The sequence below is a fragment of the Apus apus genome, chromosome Z, assembly GCF_020740795.1.
Source record: "Apus apus isolate bApuApu2 chromosome Z, bApuApu2.pri.cur, whole genome shotgun sequence".
In the NCBI taxonomy this organism is placed as follows: domain Eukaryota; kingdom Metazoa; phylum Chordata; class Aves; order Apodiformes; family Apodidae; genus Apus; species Apus apus.
In genome coordinates, this window is record NC_067312.1 from 45,582,486 (window position 1) to 45,605,746 (window position 23,261).

Here is a 23,261-nt window from a genome sequence, read left to right on the forward strand (position 1 = left end):
TTGTCTTCTATACGTTACATAAAAGTACATGCTCCTTTTCTTGTGCACTAGGCATGACTGTATTTTTCTATCTGATATTTCTTGACAAGGTGAAAAAGGAAAAATGTTAGACTTATTTGAAAGTTATACTAAGCCATTTAATATTCCATAATGAAGAGACAGGCCATTATAGATCCTGTATGTTCTCAGCAACATGTAATTACTGGCATGGACAAAAGCATTAGCTTAGGCAGCCAATTATGTACCTAATTATGTCAAAACCAGTTTTCCCATGCTTGTGCAAACAATCACAACCGTAAAAATGCCCACTTCCCATGAAATTGTTTCAGTCTTGTAAAATGATCACAATATCAATGCCAAAGCATACACTCATGTTCACAGTTACTTGTATTACCAATAGAGTTATGCAGCCCTTTTTTTCAGATTTTAATTCTTTCATTTTCCCCAGCAATGTGTAAATGGCAATGAAATGTTTATCAGAAACATTTAGGAGAGCTGTGCCTTTCATTTTGCCTTTTCAGGACTAATGATACTGGATTCCTTTCCTACAAGGAGCATTTACCAGTAACTGAAATTGTGATCACAGATACTGACAGACCAAATTCTGAAGCAGCTTACAAGCTGGGGCCTCTACTTTGCCGTGGAGACAGTAAGTAAAAACTGCAGAGTTTTGCTAAACAACAGTTGACTGTGACTGCAATATATTAAAAATGTTGTTTGCTAAACAGTCTAAGATAAATTTACATTAAAATGTCTTTCATTAATTATAGTAATTAGAAAGGAAAAAAACAAAATGCATGGTTCAGTGCAAACTAGTATAGAGTTGTAAAGACATCTTCACACATCCATAGTGAAGATGGAAATGGTTAGTATAGCTTTGAAACAGACATTTTCAGTAAAAAAATCTAATTTTTTTTTCTGCAACTTGAATTAAATTATTAATGAAGCATTATATGAAGAAGAATTCATAGCTGGTTACCGTATCTCGGGAGAAAGATATCCTTCATGAGGTATGCATGCCTGCGTCACCAAACCTTGTGCATAGTAGCTCCTCTGAGGATTTGTGCAATGACAGAAACTATACTATGAGAGATTAATCCATTATATGCAATATCTATGTGCAAAGTTTCAACTCCACATAAGAATTTAAAATTTAGGAAGTTATACAATAATTCAAAAGATGAAGTTGCACATCCTGAATATAGGTAGTTAGGCAGGCAGGCAGGCAGGCAGGCAGGCAGGTAGATAGATAGATAGATAGATAGATAGATAGATAGATAGATAGATAGATAGATAGATAGATAGATAGATAGATAGATAGATAGATATAGTTACTGCAATATCATGTGCAAAAAAATAATTTAAAGGTAACGAGGCAACTGGAGCAAAACCGATACCTTGTGGAAGATTTCTGATTACATTTCTGATTTAATCAATTTCCATCTTCATTGGCAAAAAAATCAGATTTGTTGTATGTTCAAAGTAAACTACTGCACAAAATTCCATGGTTGCTCCTTCTTGTAATCAAAAGTCAGGAGAAGCAATACTATAGATCACCCTGAACAACTTAACTGAAAAGTCAGATGGACAGGATTTTGCCTATAGTTGAGTAATATTTAATAAGCTTTATTTATTTAAATCAAATGATATTGTATGAGTTTTCATGAATTTCACTATTATTTAATATACTTAGAAATTTCTATTTTAATTTGTTATGTGGTTTTCCTCCTTCATCATGTAATGTTGTATTTGTTTTTAACATTTCTTTTAAAATTTTAAAATAATTTTCAGGGAAAATTAATAACAGTAAAGAAGTACCAATCTGTAATTTTAGGGTCACTTAAGAAACTGCATAGATACATAAATAAAAATGAGCATATATTTATTTCTATGTCATCTCTACTTTCATTCAAGACTTGTCAAGGTTATTATACCTGGAAGATTTGTTAACAGATGCATGTTACAGCAGTGCATTCTCATTTTCTTATAAAAATGTGTAAGAAAAAAACCCTCAAATTGTTGTGTGCATCCTTTTCAATTCTCTGACATCTGATTGGAAGCTGATCATTTGTCCTACCTATCAAAAAGCTGTTAACTCATGGACTTATGATAAAGGATTATGGTACAATTTAGAACGGAAAGGACCTAAGAAGGTGTCCTGCAGGATCATTTGTGAGATCAGATTAATTCTTTCAGGCCTTTGTCCCACCGAGTTTTGAAGCCCTTGAGGATGGAGCCAGTGCTGCTTCTCTGGGCAGCCTGCTCTGCTGCTTGACTGTCCTCATTGAGAATATCTTTTTACTTAGATCAAACCTGAAACTGTGTTGTTTCAACATATACTCATTGTCAGAGATACACCTTACACCAATGCATAGAGCCTTGCTCTGTCTTCTTCATGATTTCCCCTTAATTATGGGGGCTACTGTCAGGTCCCCCACAAAGATGTGTGTCTCCTCCCAGGCTCAACACCCCAGCCCCTCAACCTGCAGGGCAGGGAAATATTCAAGACCTGAATAACCTGTTGGCCTCCCCATAAGCACTTCTCTTACCAAAGTTTTCCCTGTACTGGAGGGCCTAAAATTAGAGGCAGTATGTAGATGTTGTCTTACAGATGTTGAATAGAGTGGAATAACCATGTCCCTCAATTGCCAAGCCATCTTACAGAGCCTATGATATAGGGGGCCTCCATCATAACCAAGGACAATGACAGCAATGAAACAGAATTATTTACAGTTCATGTAGTACTAATAAGTGGGAGATTTTAAATTTCACTATTCATTGAGTTTCCAACTACCATTAGTTACATAATCTGACCCCATTTATCACAAATCTTAAAACACGGAAGCCGACAACCTTTTCCAAGGAATCATTAAGACACACAGACAGTTCTGATACTCATTGACCTCCCAGACTTTATTTGATGTTTGCCTGGTCTGAGTGATTGAATTGATGCTAAATTTCACACTAATGCTAAATGATCACAGTATTTGTAGAAAAGCTGCAGTAGAGAACTCTAAAATATCATGAGAAGAAGCACAGTAAGTCAGAGTCTGAATGTCAGATAAATATTTTTGTAATGTCAGACAATATCATAGATTTTAAATTTAGAAAGAAGCAATTTGGGACTGAAATAATTTTGGTGAAAAGGCCTTTAATATTATTACTGTTAATGGTAATAATACAGATAAAAAACCTTGAAAAGGCATATTCACTTGGATTATTTAGTAAAAGCAACAATAATGCAGTTTTTCTCATCTCTTTATTTTTTCTTTGAAAAACATATCTAAATATAATGAAAGTTAAGATTTAGTAACTTATGTTAAGTGAGTAGGACATCAGGAAAAGTTTTGAAGCATATGAGAACTAAAGAAACCTTTGTACAATTAATAGACAGAAATACTATGGTTTTCATAAAAAAGAAAGAGGCATCTCCACTATTTTTGTCATGAACCAAGAACAAGGCAGATGTTGATTAATATATCCAGAACATGGAAATAAAACTAATTTGCAAAAATTGTGTGTAATAAATGGGTAATTTATGTGAGCATGTGAGCATCAGACTTGTTCTTGACCTCAAACAAAAATTTATTACATAGATAATAATTTAATAAAAAATAAAATAAAGATAGTACAATGCAATGTAAAGATACTACCTTATTCAGCATAAAATTCTATGAAATAAATTTGGTCAAACTTTTGCAGAATTTTGGTACTGGTAAAGACAATACTGGTAAAGTTAGATATTTGGAGTCTAGTAAGATATTTTGCAGAATATTGCATATTTGATTGAATTAAAAACAAACAAACAAACAAATCCAAACAAACAAACAAACAAATCCAAACCAAGAAACAAGAAAAAGCAACAAACAAAAAAGCAAACAAACAACCAAACAAAAAACCAGAAAAGTACATATTCAACTGCAAAATTATAGCACAAACAGGTAAGTTGGAGTAGATAATCCATTCAGTGTTAGTTCCCAGTTTTACATTTACACAAAAAATATCATATGAGCTTCAGGTATAATACTACTAGAGACCAACTGTATTAACTGATCATAAGGGATACCTGATGTTTGCATTAAAATAGCACAGTAAATTTCTAAGTTTAGCCAAAAAAAGTCTGTTTAAGCTACCTGTACCACCCTGAGAAACCAGGGCATGTCTTTGACAGGAATTTGTATACTGAGTGTTCACTTTTTCCTCTTATATAAGGTAACAATATTCATTAATTTTTGTCTTAACCTCAAACTAATTGACATAATTTATCGTCTTTATTGCTTTCTGCATAATCAAGAAGTTTAATGCAAGCCTGTGGTTTTCATGGTTGCAATATATAAACAGGATGTATGTTAAAGGATTGCATTAAAGAAGTTAAGAGACTGATTTTTTAGTGGAAGTCTCTTGAGACTGATCTCTTTGCCTAACATGCTCAATTTAAATAGAGTTTCATAAAGTAAGAACTCTATAATAACAATAAATAATGTTACTGAAAACAAGAGAGAAAATCAGAAAGAGATCCAGTGGCCAGGATTTGAAGCTAGGCCAATAGTCTGAGTCTGTGTGAATAAATAAATATGTATATAAATTGTCAGTAAGAGAGTTTCTGAATCTTCCATAAGTAGACACATTTTAATTAAATTGTTCCAATATTGTTCCTAGAATAAATGCTCTTTTTCCAACAAGAATTGACTCAAGGAATTTATATAGTTTGTGTCAAACTATTTATCTTTTTGTCTTTAAATCTATGAATCTAATAATAAACTGCAATGTAGTGGAGATGGAAGTAGTGACTCAGATGGGGCAGCTGAACTCTATAAATTCTCAGAGGCAAACTGTTGCCAGCTGGTCAGACTTCATAACGATAGGAGGATAGCTTTAGAAGAAGTAATTTGCACTACTTCTTAGCATTTTTGGTCTTCTCTCTGTTGTGCTGGATGAAGATAAATTTTGCATGTAGCAAAACTAACAAATATTGGGCAAATATAGAAAGAATTATATGTAACTTAATTATGTAATAGATAGTGATGATTTTCCTGCTTGTTTTTGCACAGGAATAAAGCGAAGTAATCTCCCCACTCTCAAGCACCCTCCCAAAAAAGACCCAAATCAAACCAATATCAAACACAAACAAAACAAAACAAACAAACAAAACTATTATGATAAAATAATAAATGATCACATAATTTAAAGACCAGTTTAGGAGGCTGGATAGGGAGGAACAGATCAATGATAACAGGCAAAAATCCTCGTCACTTATTGGTAGTTTAACTAAGTTAACTAAGTAACTTAGTAGTGTAGATCAGACAGGTTAAAAGGATCTACAGTTTTCAGTAAGCACTATTTCTAAGCACTACTTCTACAGTATTAACCTTCAACAGTGTTACTAGTGTGCACACATGACAGTGGCATTCCAGTGATTTTCAAAATAATTCAATATAAATACGATGTTTTATTTATAACAAACAATATCTTTTCCACTCATACTCTGATAAAATGCTAAATATTATTGACTTCCTAGCAACATGGTTCTTGGTAGTTCCAGAAAACTATGTAGGAAACAACAAACCACTTACTGCCAGCGTAAGTTTGCCCAGGGAGGTGGTTGAGTCACCATCCCTGGATGTGTATAAGGGTTTTTGGATGTGGTGTTGGTGGATATGGTTTAGGAGAGCACTTTGTAGAGTAGGGATGATGCTTGAACTTGGTGATCCCAAGGGTCTTTTCCAACCTGAATAGTTCTGATTCTATGATTCTATGAAGATACTTTGTAGTATACTTTTGCTAGATCTATATTTAACCCATTTTATTGATACTGCAGATTAACATTCACAAATCACGTAATTTTCAGAGTTAAGGAAAAGAACAGCTAGATAAGAGAATGCAGGAAATTAAAAGAGGAAGAATAAAACTTCCTATCCCTTTACTCCCCCAAGGACTTAATTGTGTTTTACAAAGATCATTCCAATGTTTCATTGAAGCCAATTGCAAAAAGTCATACTTTTCAATAGTATTTAGACTCAAATCAGAGCATTATCAGGAGAAGGTACAATGGCCTTGTTCAATTACATAGGAAAATATTGAATGCCTCTTTTGATCTAAAAAGCAGTATGGCTTAATAAAGAAATACAGATACATCTGTAAGAATTCAGAAATAATAACAAGGTACTTCTAGTTGAACACCATAAAAATGGATAATGTTCTTATTAGAAGAGGGTGTTAGTAGAGATTTTACATAAGCTTTTTAATAATGAAGAACAAAATCAAGCAAAATATGATTAAACACCAGTTTAAATAAATATCAAACCAACAAAATATGTTTGATCTGGTAGCCTTTTTGAGTAAAGTTGACTTACATTAGATTTATCATGTAAATAAGAATGCATATGAATTTCTAAACTGCAGTCAACTAAAGGAGAAGATACCTTTGTAATTTTTTTTATTTTTATTTTTTAAAATTACTTCCACAGTATTTACTAGGACCTGAATCCTACTGGCAAAATTTCACTAGAGTAAAAAAAAACTCAAAACAACCCGAGACTCTTTTCCTTATTTTGTGAGAAATACACACAACAACTGTAATAGTTATATTGCATACTAATTAATATAGGTATAGTATGTCATTCAAAGCTGTTATGTATTATTTTTTTCTTCATAAAAAGGCACATAACACTCTAGCTGGACTATCTAGCTGAGATGTTAGACATTTTATTTCCCTTTAATTGTTTTTTGGTTGTCTGAACTGATAGTTATTACTCTTGTTAAATAATTTCTTTGTGTCTCCAAGAAACCCTACTTTTGGTTTATAAAACTGAGCAAGAGGATTCTGCAGAAGTTAGACTCTCTGAACATCACACCCCTTGCTAGACCTTGGCACTTTGTTTAATTGGTTGCACAACTGTATCTGTCACTTCATGTATTTTATTTTCACAACTAGGAACATTCTGGAATTCAGCATCCTTCAACACAGAGCCGTCCTACCTGCATTTCCCTACCTTACATGGAGAGCTTAGTGCAGATGTCTCATTTTTCTTTAAAACTACTGCTTCCTCAGGAGTGTTTTTAGAAAACCTTGGAATTCAAGACTTCATAAGAATAGAATTATACTGTAAGTAACATGACTGATAGTTATTGTTGTTGGTTTTATTAATATTATTATTAAAGCTTTCAATAGGACTAAATTAGAATTAACTTAAAGGCATAATATTCTAAAACTGTTCTGTAGCTCTATTAATTATACTACTGCTGCTGTAGCTTTATCATTCCCCTCAAAATCCCAGCATTCAGACTATAGAAAGATCTATAAAAAAATAACTTCTGCAACAGGTTTCTTGAGCTAAGAGCTCAGCAATCAGCCCCCTACTGCTCAGGCTGTTCCTACTCCCTAGACTGCTGCATCCTTGTCACCAAATTCTCTCCCTCCAAATTTTAAGACCAGGCTTTCCGTGTGGCCGCTGGGAAATTCACTCAGTTGCAATGAGTGACTCAGACTTTCTGTAGCACATTATCCTAACTTAATAATGTTTTCTCATTTATACATTCACTCATTCACATTCATTCATTAAAATATTCTTTGTATATGCTTTAGTCTTTAGACTTGTACACGTGAATACTTTTTTTTTTTTTTTGGTGCAACAGAAAATTAAATGTTTTGCTAAATCCAGTAGGACAAAAAAATGTAGAATGAAATTTCTATCCTAGTTAACATAATGTTTGATCTATGTTTGGTCTTGTATTGTTCATTATTAAAAGGGAGAATATTTAAACTAATAAAACAATTGTAGAAAAAATTCTGGATTGATTTCAAGTGGCACAACGGTGAAAAGGTCTTATGCTCATTAAGTGCCTCTGAAAGTTCTTTATAACTCTTTTTCCACTGCGATTAGACAGTTTGTCACTTTTTACAGATCAATTTTTGTTACCACACTCAAGTATTTTCCAGTAAAGGCTACAAAAATACACATAATATATATTTATCATATAATGCAAAATATTACTACATAAACATTAATACATCTTCATTAAAAAGTAAAATATTCAGTTTCCTTTTTTATTTGCCTGAGCTATTGTCTTAGGTTATTGAAACAAACAGGAAAACACCTACTGTGTTATTCTGTTCTTCAGTTTAATTACAGAACATTGTGTAAAACCTAATCAATTTGGTTTGCATTATCTCAAACTGTAATGCTGTCTTTAAAAGATCCTCTGTTTTGAACAGTGTTTTGCTATGTTTATCAAGAGTATGAAATGACTTCTGTTAAAGTTCTGTGAACAGGTGAAAATACAGTAGCATTATAATCTCAGTGTCATACAATACTGAAAATGTACTGGGTCAGCACTTCAGTTGAGAATCTTTGAAGTAATTATGATATTCTTGTCTGATAAATTATTTTTTTTATTTTCAAAATAAACACTTGAGTCACAGAAACATTAAAGAATGTTTGAGAGAGTTAAATGTATTCATGCAGTTGGCAGTAGACCATAACTGATTCTACAGAATAATAATATGTAGACAAACTCATGTTACTTGTTCTGATCATTTGTAAGCATACAAACTGCTGCATTTTATGGTTTTTATGTTACTTGTGACTAGTGAAGCATGAGATAAAGAATGGAAGACTGAATTGGTCTGTATTTTGACAATTTAAAAAAAAAAAAAAAAGTTTATTTCATTTTCTAGCACGTAGAGATATTTCTTCACTTACAGAAACGTCCTAATTATTTGAATAGATAGACCTATTCTGTTTTGCACATCATAGGTAGGATTGGTTGCAGTGGAGCCAGAACTGTATATTTATATTGAGAGTAATATCAATCAGAAATGAGCAATTTCCATCACAAGTACCATTCTCTCTCTCTCTGAAGAAAAAAACCACAACCACTATAAACTAAGAAAAAAACGAAAAAGCAAGCAAAAAATAAAAACCCAACAATAAATAAACAAAACCCAACCAACCAAACAAAACCTTATAGCAAATGACTATTTAGATTTCATCATCATGAAGTGTTTTATAGTGAATGTGAATGAAAATCTCTAACCTGCACTTGATATTCTATTAATAGTTCCATGTAAATCATTATATGATTTCTCTAATTAAAAAGATGCACAAAACTATAATGTCAAAAAGTCAGTATGAAATATTATTATGTGTTAGCTCTTTCCCTTGGTTCTTTGCTGCAAGAAGACAAATTTTAGAACTTGGTTAACATCTATCCGTGTTCTGAGGTGTACCTTCCACAGGTGGTTTAGCTACTGTGCTTGTAAATGTAAATGACAGATTTCTTCCAAATTTGCAGTAGAAGGTTTTAGCAGAATTATTTAAAATATTATAGAATGTTAACTAATTATATTTTTTCCTTTTTATGACATATCCAACTTAGTCTTCAGACACTCCAACAATGACCACACCATCTTCATCTCTAGAATTGGAGATTGGTGTCCTTTTTTAAATATTAATTTCTTAGTGGTACTAATGTAATTCATTATTTCAAACCTATTTACAAATATTTTTATGCTTTTTTTCCCCTTTAAATCTTAATAATAGTATTATTTATTAGATCTGTCAGTCTGATATAATGATGTAATAGGTGCATTCAGAAAGTTCAAAGCATAATTTGTTTTCATGCCTTGCTCCAACCATAATAAGAGGATTACAAAGACCTCCCTAGAGAAGGTAACACTCAACAGAAATTCTTTATAGGCAAAGACTTGGAGTTTCTGTGGCTTTTTTTCTCTAACTGTATGACTGTTTTATTTCTTTTACTACTCAGTAAGGGGAGACCGAGCTCTCAAATTTGTCCAAATGAAAAAAAAAAAATCCTAAAATGTGTTTTACTGATGAATAGGTTTTAGATGTCAGTTATTTCTTATTATTTTGGAAAAAAACCACTTTTGATTTTAAAGCAGAAGAGGTCACTTTTTACAAAATGCATTAAGTTTAAAAATGTACTTCACATTTTGCTTTATTTTATTTGGAAAGTCAAATTCTTTATGTGTTTTTCATTTTTCTTTTCTTTCTCAGGTTCAACTGCTACAGAAAAATACTTTATAGCAACCCAATTCTGACCTTAAGGGACTATAAACATGTTGCTCAATCTAAATGTTGACCAAGGTGGATCTAAATGTACAAATACTCTAATATATCTTCAATAACTGAAAAGAAAAAAAAAAGTTTTATTAGAACCTTTAGGGGTTTTTTTAGTTCAGTAAATTAATCTTTGAAAATAATTTTTAAAGGTGATTTATTTCCCTTGACTCCTTCTGTTTTATTTTTCTCTCAGAGTACAATGACATAAATGGGAATTTTCTGTTGGATTCATGGTACCTCCTCAGACCTCTAGTCCTGTAATTAAATCCTTAATAATTCAGAATGCTGTTAATCCCTTGTTTAGGGATTACTAATTTTCATACATGGTTATCCTTGAACATGTGGAAAAAAACTTTCAGATAGAATATTAATAATGTCCAAAAAGTCAATTTCTGGCATATTCCTCACCTTATTATTTTCAGCTGCAAAGATTCAGTCATAGAAAACTATAAAATTGTATACCATGGAAGTTCTTCAGGGAATGACTCAGTTTAATTCACTGAATCTTATAAACTATTACAAATTCACCTGTTTATATTTGCAAAGGTTGAGTGAATAAATAACAAAAGCAGGTAGACAGTAGAAGATGCTTTTTAGTAATGCTTATTAAATATGGTTAACAACGGTAATCTTTAGCAGGGGATGCTTTTTATCCAAACTGAAAAATGTCAAAGCTAGCACACTACACTGTTTCTAACTACTTTACTTTCTAGGAGTCCACAGTTTGATTTCCGCGCTGTTAACAAGTCATTGTTCTCACTGTCAGTGAGTGTGAAGAAAGAAGATTGTGGATAGGCCTCCTGAAGAAAACTTTTCCCCTAAAAGAATTAACTAGTCCTATCTCACGATAAGTGAGATAGACCTTAAAGTAGTTTGTTCTGCCACTTAATGATTTCCTGAACCAATTAACTATGAAATATTTTAAATTTCCTTTATTACTGACGTCTTTCTAGCTCCATCTGAAGTGATTTTTTCATTCGATGTTGGGAATGGACCTAGCGAAGTTTCAGTGCAATCACTCACTTTCTTAAATGACAACCAGTGGCATTATGTAAAGGCTGAACGAAACATCAAAGAGGCATCCTTACAAGTAGATCAGCTTCCTCAAAGATCTCACACTGCTCCATCTAATGGGCATATTCTCTTGCAGCTCAACAGCCAGCTCTTTGTAGGTAGGTACTCATTCAGCAGAATCTTTTTTAGTTATTATCATGAAAACATAAAAAGAAAAAAGAAAGAAAAAAGACAAAAGTTGGCAACTAGGTTTTTGAAAAGAGAGCATTTGAGAAAAATCCATGTAGATATAGCTCTATTTTGAGAGAATAAATAAATCAATCAGTCTGTTCCTTTGCCTATGGGTACTAATCAACAGGCTTTCAACCAAACTTTTCTTCTTTTGAGGTTTGTTTGAAGAACAACTAAAGAATCTCCATTTGCACCTTTTTTTTAATAAGATGTCATTGTCTGAAGGAAGATATGTTACTTCTGTAATTTCATGGACATTATATTGCCTCTCTTCATCCACAGCTTCTCAGGTTACTCAGAAAATTTGTGAATGTCCCATCACTGGAAGATTTTAAAGCCAAGTTGGATTGGACAGGGCTTTGAGCAACCACCTAATGAAAGATGTCCCTGCCAATGGCAGAGTATTGGACTAGATAATTTTTAAAGGTCCCTTACAACCCAAACCATTCTGTGATTCTATGATCATTGCTAACGGCCCTTTGCTAACACATCGAATTAAATAATCAGCACTGGTTGCTTAGTAGTAGAAACAAGAGAAAGGGATTGTTCTGTGATTCCACACAATGAGGAAAAATCTAGATCTATAGTTCTGTCATAACTGAAAGCTTCAAAGGAAGAAGTGTAACTGAGTATTTCAGCCCTGTACTTTAGCAAATGAGATTTTAATATGCTTAGATAAAACATTGGAAAAATAGAAATAGAATAACAAAACACTAATTAATGTGTCTTAACTATAACACAGACCTATGAAGAGCTATTTGTCATGTACATGGTTGTGTTCTTTGAGCAATATTGCCATATTACGAACTTAAAAGTTTATGGTATATATGGCTTTCATACAGTATAAAATAATGTAAAGTCTGACCTACATTATCTAGATCTGAGACACACTAAAACAATGTTTTATTTTATATGTGTTGTGGAGAAGTATAGTTAAGAGGAGCTCTTACGAAACCATGAGTGTGGTAAGGTACTGGAATAGGTTGCCTAGGGATGTTGTAGATGCTCCCTCCGTGGAGGTGTTCAAGGCCAAGTTGGATGAGGCTTTGTGCAGCCTGGTGTAGTGGGAGGTGTCCCTGCTCATAGTAGGGGGTTGGAGCTAGATAATCTTGAAGGTTCCTTCTAACCTTAACCATTCTATGATTCTATGATTCTATGATTCCATGATTCAACTAGTTATAGAAACTGTGACAACTTAGGAAAAAATTAAATGGAGAGGGAAACATTGTATACTGGGGTAGGAGTTCTGAACTGTCCCTCAGAAGGCATTAAGGATAGAAGATGGGTATTATACCTAACATTCAAGAATTTATTTTTTTTTAAATTTTATATTGTATGTATATTATTTTATATTAGAAGTATGGGAGAGGGTTCTATAACAAAGCAGATATCCAGCATACTAGCTACACTGCAGATAGAAAAAGTCTTAAAAGTAATTTATATTCACAGTAATGAACTAAATCTATTAATGGAAGTACTAGGAGATTTCTGTATACTGTTTGGCAATAAATTATATCGCTATCTTCTGACTTGACTTACCATATAACTGGTATTATATGAACAGTTTAAATTACATCACTTTGAATTTGTAAAATCTGATTTGTGAACAAGACTATGAAACAGTTTAATTCTACAGGTGTTTATTGCAGTATCAAGTCTATTTTTTTTTAAATGGTTTTGACAATTAATTGGTATCTGGTTCTTCCCACTCTTCTCTTAAACAATCTAATGTTGTAATAACCTGTATCGACAGCGGCACTTTCTAGCATTTTTTCTAATCAATTAGACATTGAATAGAGCTATTTATTTATTTATTTATTTATTTATCTATCTATTTATTTATTGGTCAGATAATTTTACAAATTCCAGTAAATTAATATACCTTAATCTCCTTGATGGAAGTGGCAACTTAGAAACAGTTTTGAGTTATCTACATGCAAGCTGTACAGCTTTTTTTTTTTACATGATATTCAGGTGAATAATTGTATTAGAAGAGGTTTTTTCCTCTCTGATAAGTCTTGAGATCCTAGGAGTAAAAACTTTCCCCAAATAACTTTGTACCCTGGAATTATACAATTTGTAAAATTACTTTGAATATTTTGGAACAGAACTAGTAAAAATGGGATTTGTTTCATTTTATGCAGTCAAAACAGTGTTTCTGAAACGCAATATGACAAATAATAGTGATTCATATCAATAGTTTGTGTCATGCATTTCCTGAATACTATTTTTGACTGTTTGCTCTGACCATAGTAAGATTTTTGGGTAATCTGTTTCTGCAATTTCCATACCTTTGGGTGGATCAGTGTGGTGTTTAGTTAACTTTGGCTTTGAATCAAGAGTCTTTTAGAAAATACAACTTTTTGCAACTCCCAGCTGTTTGTAATGTATTTTCATGTCTTCAATCAAATACAATTTTTTTTTCAGTGAAGGCAATAATGAGACTTACTGTTTGATTACTTCCACTGGCAGTCCACTGGTACAGAGTTAGTCTGGTCCACTTAAGCCAGTGAAAGGATCTAGAGAAAAAGGAGACATGTGGTGTCCACACAAGGACATTAACAGAGGCATTCTTTACTTAAATAATATCTCGTTTGACCAGTACCTGCCATAGTCATCCTAACAGACTAGGCCTGTGAATTCTTCAGGCTAAACCACTTTTCTTCACTGCTTATCCAAATAGTTTGGATTTCTAAAGAAGGCAGAAGAACTAGAGCTTAAAGCTACCATCAAAATGCTCGTTTTAGCAGAGACAGTGTAAAATCTTCATATTGGTGAGATGGTTTTATGCCATTATAGCTATAACTAGCAGCAACTATGTCAAAATTTTCCATGTAACACCAAGAATTTCACAAACTTTGAAATAGAAAAGGATGAAAGTTGATTACCACATTAAAACATATAACCAAAAATTAATTGGAAATGCATGAGAATTATAGGTAGTAATCTTACAAACTGTGGAGTATTTTTTTCCTTTTTTTTTCTTGTCTTCTCTCTCTCTTTTTTTTTTTTTTTCCCCTTTCCTTCCTGATTTCTTCCTTGGGTTTCTTTGATCCTTTTTTGTTTTGTTTTGTTTGTTGGGTTTTCTCTTTTTTTTTTCCTTTCCTTTTTACCTCTCCTACCCTCCCCTCTTTAAGAAAGAAAAAAAAATGGAAACCACTTAGTTTCTGGATGTTACTCCTTTGTGAATTAATAGAAGTATGGATCACTGCTTGGTATCTTGCTGTTAAAAATCCTGGTTTCCCATTAAAATCTTTAAATACTTGGCTAATACTGTAAATACTTGGCTAAAAAGAAATAAAATATGCTTTTAAAGCTATTTATAAATACCTTAATATATATAGGCCTGTATCCTGGAATTTTTATTAGATTGTTCAAGGGCTAGAAATTGTAAAGATGTTTTGACACATGGATTCTTTCAAATTTTTACAAGCTTATATGAATTTATTTCAGGTGGGACGGCATCCAGGCAGAAAGGATTTTTGGGATGCATTCGTTCTTTACAGTTGAATGGAATGGCCCTTGACCTGGAAGAGAGAGCAAAGATAACACCAGGAGTTGAACCAGGCTGTCCTGGACATTGTAGCAGCTATGGTAACCTGTGCCACAATGGTGGAAAATGTAGAGAGAAATACAGTGGATTCTCCTGTGACTGCACTTTCTCTGCCTATGCTGGGCCATTCTGTAAGAAAGGCAAGTATGTCATTTAGCTTTAGTGATAATTAAAAGCAGGACAATAAATCCCCAAACAGAATCTTTAGAGTAATTGAAAAATATACATAAATGCTCGCAAAATAATTCTGTGTTAATTAACATAGAGAAGCATTCAACTGAGATTTTTAGTAAATATAAGTTTTGCTAAACACTGTTTTCCAGAGCTACATTGAACATGTACTGTTCAAAGCAGGAACCACAATAGCCAAGAGAACGAGCATTATTTCTTTAATGTTATGCAAATCCTTTGATTGTTTTATATTATACTAAGGCTAGGAACTATAAATTTATATGAAACTTTTAAATTTCTGTCTTTCAAGTTTTCATCTCAAAACTAAGACAAAATTTGGAAGACAAGCCATGTAGAAGAAAACTCTTCTACTATAAGAAGAAAGTTAGACCAACGGAAACAGGACTGAACCCATGTTTTCTGCCATTCTAAATGAGATCATTGGTGATGGTGTCATATTGGTATATGATCACGAGTTGACAATTTTGAATTTTTAGCATGGAAATTTATTCAGAACATTTGGTATTTGCATATAATTCTGATCTGCTAAAAATTGTTTATTCCATGTATAAAATGCATTCTAGAAGGCACTAAGTGGCTTAAGTGCCACAACTCCTCATGCCTCTGAATTAGTAAACGCAGTATCTGTCCAGCCATCACTGCCACTGCAAGCTAAAAGGACTTGCGTGAATTTCTTCCATATTCATTGCTGTGCAAGCTCATGCTATTGAGTGAGGAATGATAATTTCCTCCTCCTTCACAAACAGCAGAAAAAATAAATGGTCACACTCCATGCTTATTTTTCTGCATAACAACACTTTGTTTCTGAAAGACTGAGATGGCCTACAGTAATAACTTTCAGTCACCTTCTGTCAAAGTCCCTGAGCCAGATTACAGAAATTTCCAGAAAATTTTCATGAAGTTAAGATTATGTATGAGAAAACAGAATAGTCTAAGGCAGTTACTTTTACTAGAAAATGTCCATGATATACCATTGAGGTGCATAAACGTCTATCAGTGATTCATTCATAACAAGATTATAACCCAATTTCTGTTCTGCTTCTCTTTCTTCCACCTGACCAGTGCCTTTTCCCATGTATATGTTTAAGGCACGGTCAAGTTCAATCAAAATGTTAGGATTCAAATGCTGCACCCGTTTCTCCATAGGAGCAGTATACAAAACAGGACAGACTGGACTTGAGCACATGGATAAACAGGAAAAAAAACAAAAGCAACAACAAGGAAAAACCCAAACAAAACCAAATAAAATAAAACCAAAATAAAACCAAAACAAACAAAAAACTAAGCCCAACCAACCAACAACCCTTGCCCCCCCCCAAAAAAATCAGACAATAAACAACAACAAAACAAAACCAACAAAAAAAACCCACAACCAAAAGAAAGCATGTTCAAAACTAGACAAAAAGAAGCACTTCTTCATGCAACAGGTATTTAACACATAAATATAACTGGGCTTTTGCACTAGTCCAGGCTGGATCTTATTTTTCTCTATAGTTCTAACTACTAGTCCCATTTCTATTTTTTTTTTCAGCTTTATCACAAAAGTTAAGAATACATTTAATTTTTCCTGTGTCAGGGAAGAAGAAAACCCACAATATAACAAAACAAAAAACCACACCAAAAAACCACAAAAACACTGTTATATTTTAAATATGTTATATTCAAATATCAAATTGTTTTTTGTTTCAGAGATCTCTGCATACTTTGGGACCGGCACTTCTGTGACATACAATTTTCAAGAATACTACACCTTAGCTAAAAATTCCAGTTCTCACGCTTCTTCTTTCTATGCTGACATGACACTGAACAGGGAAGCAATTACATTTGCCTTCCGAACAACACAGACACCGAGCTTATTGCTGTATGTCAGCTCCTTCTACAAGGAATATCTGTCAATCATTCTCACCAGAAACGGTGAGTGTTCAGATAGGCTATCTGGAAACACTAATGTAATCATGCTGGCTAAACTACATTTTTTTGCTGGAAATCCATTAGAATCCAGTAAAATATTTCAGTTATTTTTAAAGGTTTGAAAGAAAACACAAAATGTATCTGATTTGTCTGCAACTCACGTTGCGTATTATTTGCCACCCTTGTGATAAATAATAAAATACTTTTCAAATTAATCAGAGCTGTTTTCATTCAACTAATATCACGAGCTACTTATATGCCTATGAGATTACTAATATACTTTTTTGAAAATAGACATAGAGTAATTGATGTATCCATTTAAGCTGAATATTAAACTTAAGTTGGATTTTTCTTTTACATTTTTGTTCTACATTTAGACAATTCTATGTATTTATTTGTATTTTTTTTAATTAAAAAGAACCACAGACTAAGATGAATCTTTCAGTTTATCAAAGACTTTGCAATCACAGTGATTCTGTGCTTTTCTGGATACAGATTTGGATGTAGAATATCTGTGGTATCCCCACCATCACAGGTGGAAGTATACATTTTACTCATTACTTGTCTGGACTTTGCTTTTCAAACGATGATTAGCAAATTGTAGTCCATTTACAATTTGTAGGAGTCTCTGACAAGGAAATCACAGTGCCTTTGTGTTCTGCTGTAAGAGTCTCCATGTGATTAGAAGCATATAGACATTATGCTGGGAGTTAGCAACAAGAAATGTTAAGTAAGCTAGGAATTACTGACTTCATCCTACAGATTTGCCACCTGGTTTGGGGTTTACAGGTCTGGACAGTGTAAACTATTGAGAAATAGTATTTGTAACATACTGAGTTTCATCTGATAAGTCACATTTATATGATGTAACAGAACAAGTCTTTCTAGGCAGAATTATAAAAGTATAAAATTTCTGCACAAATTTTAACTCATCATTCTGAATTATGACAGTTTATGGCTTCTACATTCTACATCTTTGCCTATACATCCTACTTCCAACATTGCTATTACGTTTTCCTGTTGCCTCCTTTAATTTCTCACTTAAATAAATTAATTGTAGTTAATACCTTGAATAAATCAAACATTTGTTTTACTCTTCAAAACACCTGTGAAGCAGGAGACATTGTATATGATATACACTGACTGTTGCGTATGTGTAGTACTATACCTTTTGCTCTGTTTATCCCTGCAGGAAGTTTACAGATCAGGTACAAGCTAGATAGCCAACAAGATCCTGATGTCTTTGGCATCAATATCAAAAGCATGGCTAATGGACAACTGCAGCACATGACCATCAAAAGAGAGGAGAAAAGGCTCTCTGTGGAGGTAATTCAGTTAGACAAAAACAAAACCAAAAAAACCTACATAAAAATAATGGGTTATAAAAAAAAACGTAGAAGATCCATAACAAAATGCAGTAAATAGTTAAAACAGGGCAATTAGCGCAAAATGTGTTTTAGTTTCTGAAGTATATAAAGCAAACATTAGCGGACTCAGGATGCACAGTGGAAGTCTATGTTAGACAGCATCTTTGGTGTTCATACTGTATATTTCAAAAGGTCAATACTGTAAGCCTACTTACTTGTATTTCTTCAGTCACTTTTATATCAAAGGAACGCAACTGCTAAGTGAAAGATTTTGTTGTTTTTTGCAGAAATTTGATTCATTTTTAGGTTAAAATTTAAAAACCCTGGATGTTATAAGTTAGTATTTTGAGGCTAGAGTTGAGTTTGATTAATTATGCATTGGTACAAGTCTTGAAGGCAAGTAGCTCTATAAGTACCCTGAAGGGAAGAGCATTTACAGTATAATATTTGATCTTTATGAACTATATATTGAGAGTATATTTAAATGAAAAGAATATTTTTCAAGTTTTTGAAGGTTTGCCATTTTTATTCATCTTATAGGTTAAAAACAAGGAATCAGCCAAATCAGTAAGACTAATAAAGGTTCATGAAGTGGGATGCTTAAGAAGTATCACAGCTATAATGAGTGATCTGAGATAGCTGATCATCTATTTCCCAATTAGTTTTTTTATGCTATAACTAACAAATACTTCCCTCAGCTCCTTCTAATTTTAACCTTGATTTTATCTGGTTTTTTTTCCAAACTTCCACTAATATCTCTTCCATTATTGTACTTTGTTCTTCACTGCACCATTCTGAAGATTAACCAAAATGAAAGAATGAAGTTTATTCTGTCTTCAGGAAGAGAATTCAATGCAATCAAGTCTCTCACACTCGGCAAGATTTTAGGTAAGTTGAACACCTCAAGATTTGTAAAACATAGGTCAAAATTTCATCACAGCACGTGAAAAAATTATTAACCTAATCTCACTGAGAAACATTTGTTGTCTTGGATTTAATTAGACGCTGAGTCACAATCCAGGTAGAAACTTCAATCTTGTTGGAATAAAAATATAATCATGGGTAAGTATTACCTGAAAAATTATGAAGTGTGTTCCATTAAAAAAATTTCACAGTTCTCACTCTCATTATACATTTAGCCAGTAAACTGCCTGCAAATGTGGAAATGGTTGTCCATTCTTTAAGAATCTCCTAAAGTAAGCTGAAGTGTTAGTAAAGACTTTTGTAGAAATAAATTCAGAAAACTGTACTATGTGACATAGTAAAAATAGTTTTCTTCTCAACTTACTATAGATATTTATGATATTATTTTATACTGCTCTCCTGGGGCTATAGGACCTTTCTACAAGTTTTATATAACACCTACCCTAAACCAGAAGTTTGAAGAATTGTTTTGTTCTCTTTCAGTTGTATGTGGTTCAGTATAGAGGAATTTTTTTACTATGTACCTGAAGTGCCCCTTTAGGATCCATATGGCTAACATGTTTTGTATAGTACTTTTGAGAATAACAACAGCTTTGGTATATTAATGTTTCTGACATTATAACAGACCCAGAAATACTGTCCTGGCTATGACAATTGAAAATACTCTTATGTTTTCACAAGGAATCTCCTACTAACAAGGACAGTACTATCGAATAGTTCATCGTGCCGCTGCCTGGGAGACATTAAGTCTCTGCCAAGTTCTGTCCATGTACAAGTAACATAAATACAAAAAAAAATAAAAGTATGAAATTAGTTTCCTGTTCTATTCAGAGTAAAAATTAGAATTTGATTCTTTCTGGCACACATGTCATTTGTGTCATTACACACACACAGAAAAATCTGTTCCAAATATACACTCTCATATAAGTATTCTCAGATAGAAAAAAAACAAATACAAACTTCAATTTCATAACAGAGAATATTTAAGATTTATTATTTAATTTATTATGTAAGATAATTTCTGACCTTTTTTTTGTTAGAACAAGACTGAGAAATTTGAATGTGGTATGTCAAGTATAATTGATTTAATAGGCTTATGTGTAAGATCATAGACACACAGAATGGTTTGATTTGGAAGGAACCTTAGCAGATCATTGAGTTCCAATCCCCTTCAAATAGGCAGGGGAGTCTTTCACTAGATCAGATTGCTCAAAGGCCCATATAAGCTGACCTTGAACACTTCCAATGATACCACATCCACAACCTGCCGAGGCAACCTCTTCTTCTCAACACATCAATCATCCACAAACAGACAAGATTTTTACTTGTGTCTAATATAAATCAGCTCTGTTTCAGTTTAAAACTGTTACTCCTTTCTCTGTCATACAGCCTGTTGCAAAAAGTCTCTCTCCATCATATAAACCGCCATTATATATAGAAAACTGCAATAAGGTCTCCCCAGAGCCTTTTCTTCTTCTCTAGATTGAACAACTTCAACTCTTTTCAGCCTTTCTGAATAGGAGAGCTGTATCAGCCTTCTGATCATCTTCATGGCCATCTTCTAGACATGCTCTAACAGGTCCATGTAGATCATTTGCTGGGAACCCTGGAGCTGGAAGCGGTAGTCCATGTGGCATCTCATGAGAGCAGATGGGAAGAATCACTTCCCTTGACCTGGTGACCCTGCTTCTTTTTATGCAGGCCAGGATATGGTTGGCTTTTTGGGCTGCAAGTGCATATTGCCAGCTCATACCTAACTTTTCATCCATCAGTATCTTCAAGACCTTCTCTGCAGAGTTGCTGTCAATCAATTCATCATCCAGTCTGTATTCATACTGGGGATTGCCCTGACTCAGGTGCTGGACCTTACTTTTGGCCTTTTTGAACTTCATGGATTTCATGTTGGCCCTGGCCTGTCAAGGTCCCCTGGATGGCTTCCCTTCCCTCTAACAAATCAGCTGCATCACTCAGCTTAGTGTGGTCCTCAAAATTTCTGAGGATGCACTCAATCCTACTGTCTATGTCATTGAACAATACCAGTCCCAGTGTGGAGGGTCCAAATAATACATTGCTAAAAATTTACTAAATAATTACATTTAAAGATCTTGTTTACAGGCTTTTAAAAACAAATCCTAATTATTTTTTAGTTGTGATTGTTTGGAAGAGTCTCAGTGTAACTGACCTGTTTTCTTTCTGGAAAAATAACTCTGGATCTCTAAAAAACCCAGAAATGTATATTACTCTTAAAATACAAATTTTCTTTATAGAACATACAATACAGAAAAGAACTGGTATGTAGATATGCACAGAGAATGGAAAGGAGAATGATAATTTAAGCGTAACTTTAAGGCAATATTTGATAAAATATAAAATACTAGAAGAAAATAATTTTTAAAATTTCAAAATGCCACAAACAAATGGAAAAACTGAATCAAGAATTTATGATGTTTTGAAGTGTAGTAGACTATTGTAGTCACACACGTAAGAGTAACATTGCAATGATGAGTACAGAATTAAAAGGTTTGTCATCTTTGCTCTTTAATTCCATATCAAATCTTGCATTAATTTACTTAAACATTTATTCAATGTGATGTAAACCAATGAACAATTTCAGACAAGTAGCAGGTCTTTTTGATCAGGACCAAAGTTGTCTCTTCCAAAGAAACAAAATGTTATAAAGGTTCAGAGGTGGGAAATTCTTCAGTTGTATGATGACTTTGCATCCTCACATCAGTGTGAAGCACGCAGTATGGGGGCACTCTGGTTCACTTAATAGAATCTGTCCTAAAGAAAAGGTATGTTATAGTTCTCTCCCTTTAAAAGGAAAGATGCTATTAAAGAACTGATGTTTCTTTTATAAATTTTACTGCTTTGGGTGTTGATTCCTGGGAAGTCATGTCTAGAGACGGAGGGAGACATTGTGAAGAGAGTGAAAAAAAAAGTAATGTGTTTGCTACAATGTAGAGGTTGAAACAGGAGGAGTAACAACATATGCAGTAATGTATTTATTGTCTTTCAAAATGTGGGAAAATATCAAAATTTTTAAAGTAGGCCAGAAAACTATGTTTTCCATCTTCAGCTGGAAAAGTACTTGTCTGACCTCTTTTGCAGTTATACATAGCTCCGTTTTTTGTTAGAAGCAAATATGAGATTTAGCTGGTGATCTAGTTTTTAAATCCCAGGGGGTGAGGGAATGATAAAAAAAATAATAAAAAAATCAGTGTTGTTCCTTACTTTCCAGAACCTAAGATTTCTGAATTTCTGTTATGCATCATTGTGATAAAATAGGCATGGAGCTAGGGCAAAGAGGAGCATCACACTCAACCACAGAGTTCACAGGATGCAAACCAAAGCACTCTTTATGTTTTTGTTTTCCTTCAAAGAAGATGCTGTCTCTCAAAGCACCTCACACTGTAGAAATGCTGTAGAAACCTCTCTTTTTACAATAACCTGCTGAGTAAAGCCATTTTTTTTCACAGGACAAAGCTTCCTATCCTTCCTATGGTAAGAGTGGGGAGCTGTGGGTGACATTCTTCTTATTTCACAGTTGTTGATCTTTCCATGCCAACTGAGACAAAGATGGTCTTTCAGCAAGCTTTACTTAGGTCTTACTCAGAAAAATGTACACACCAAGTTTCACCAGCTTAAGATAATGTCCGATTTTAGGCTAATTCACTTAAATGAAGGCATGCCACCAAATACGAACATCTCTAATTGTATAAAAATCTATTGTTCCAATAATAAATGAAAACAATTTTTCACTACTCTCTTGGTAAGAAGGCTGTAGTTAAACCACTAAAATATTTTGTACCCACATTTGAAAAGGAATCTCTGTATATTCAGACTATGTCATTCTACTTGTAGTGAAATTGTCCTTTCTTGTATTGGTTTATTTGTTTCTGTATAATATATTTCTGTCATTATGGGAATAGTTTTTGAATAATTAATAATGGACAGCTTTCTTAAGATCTGTATTATTATAGT

The 23,261-nt window shown here is 33.3% G+C and overlaps 1 protein-coding gene across 2 annotated transcripts in view; it reads left to right on the forward strand.

The window, feature by feature from the left end:
- The window catches only part of CNTNAP4 (contactin associated protein family member 4), a 222,557-nt gene that overhangs the window by 176,522 nt on the left and 22,774 nt on the right, over positions 1–23,261 (forward strand). For both annotated transcript variants that reach the window (XR_007891847.1, XM_051643036.1), the window contains exons 15-21: positions 522–649; positions 6,935–7,105; positions 11,039–11,257; positions 14,784–15,023; positions 16,765–16,989; positions 18,179–18,312; positions 19,154–19,241. Coding sequence is in view for 1 of the 2 variants with exons in the window: in XM_051643036.1 (XP_051498996.1) it covers positions 522–649; positions 6,935–7,105; positions 11,039–11,257; positions 14,784–15,023; positions 16,765–16,989; positions 18,179–18,312; positions 19,154–19,241 (1,205 nt within the window). In the remaining variant the exon portion in view is untranslated. The remainder of the gene's footprint in view (positions 1–521; positions 650–6,934; positions 7,106–11,038; positions 11,258–14,783; positions 15,024–16,764; positions 16,990–18,178; positions 18,313–19,153; positions 19,242–23,261) is intronic.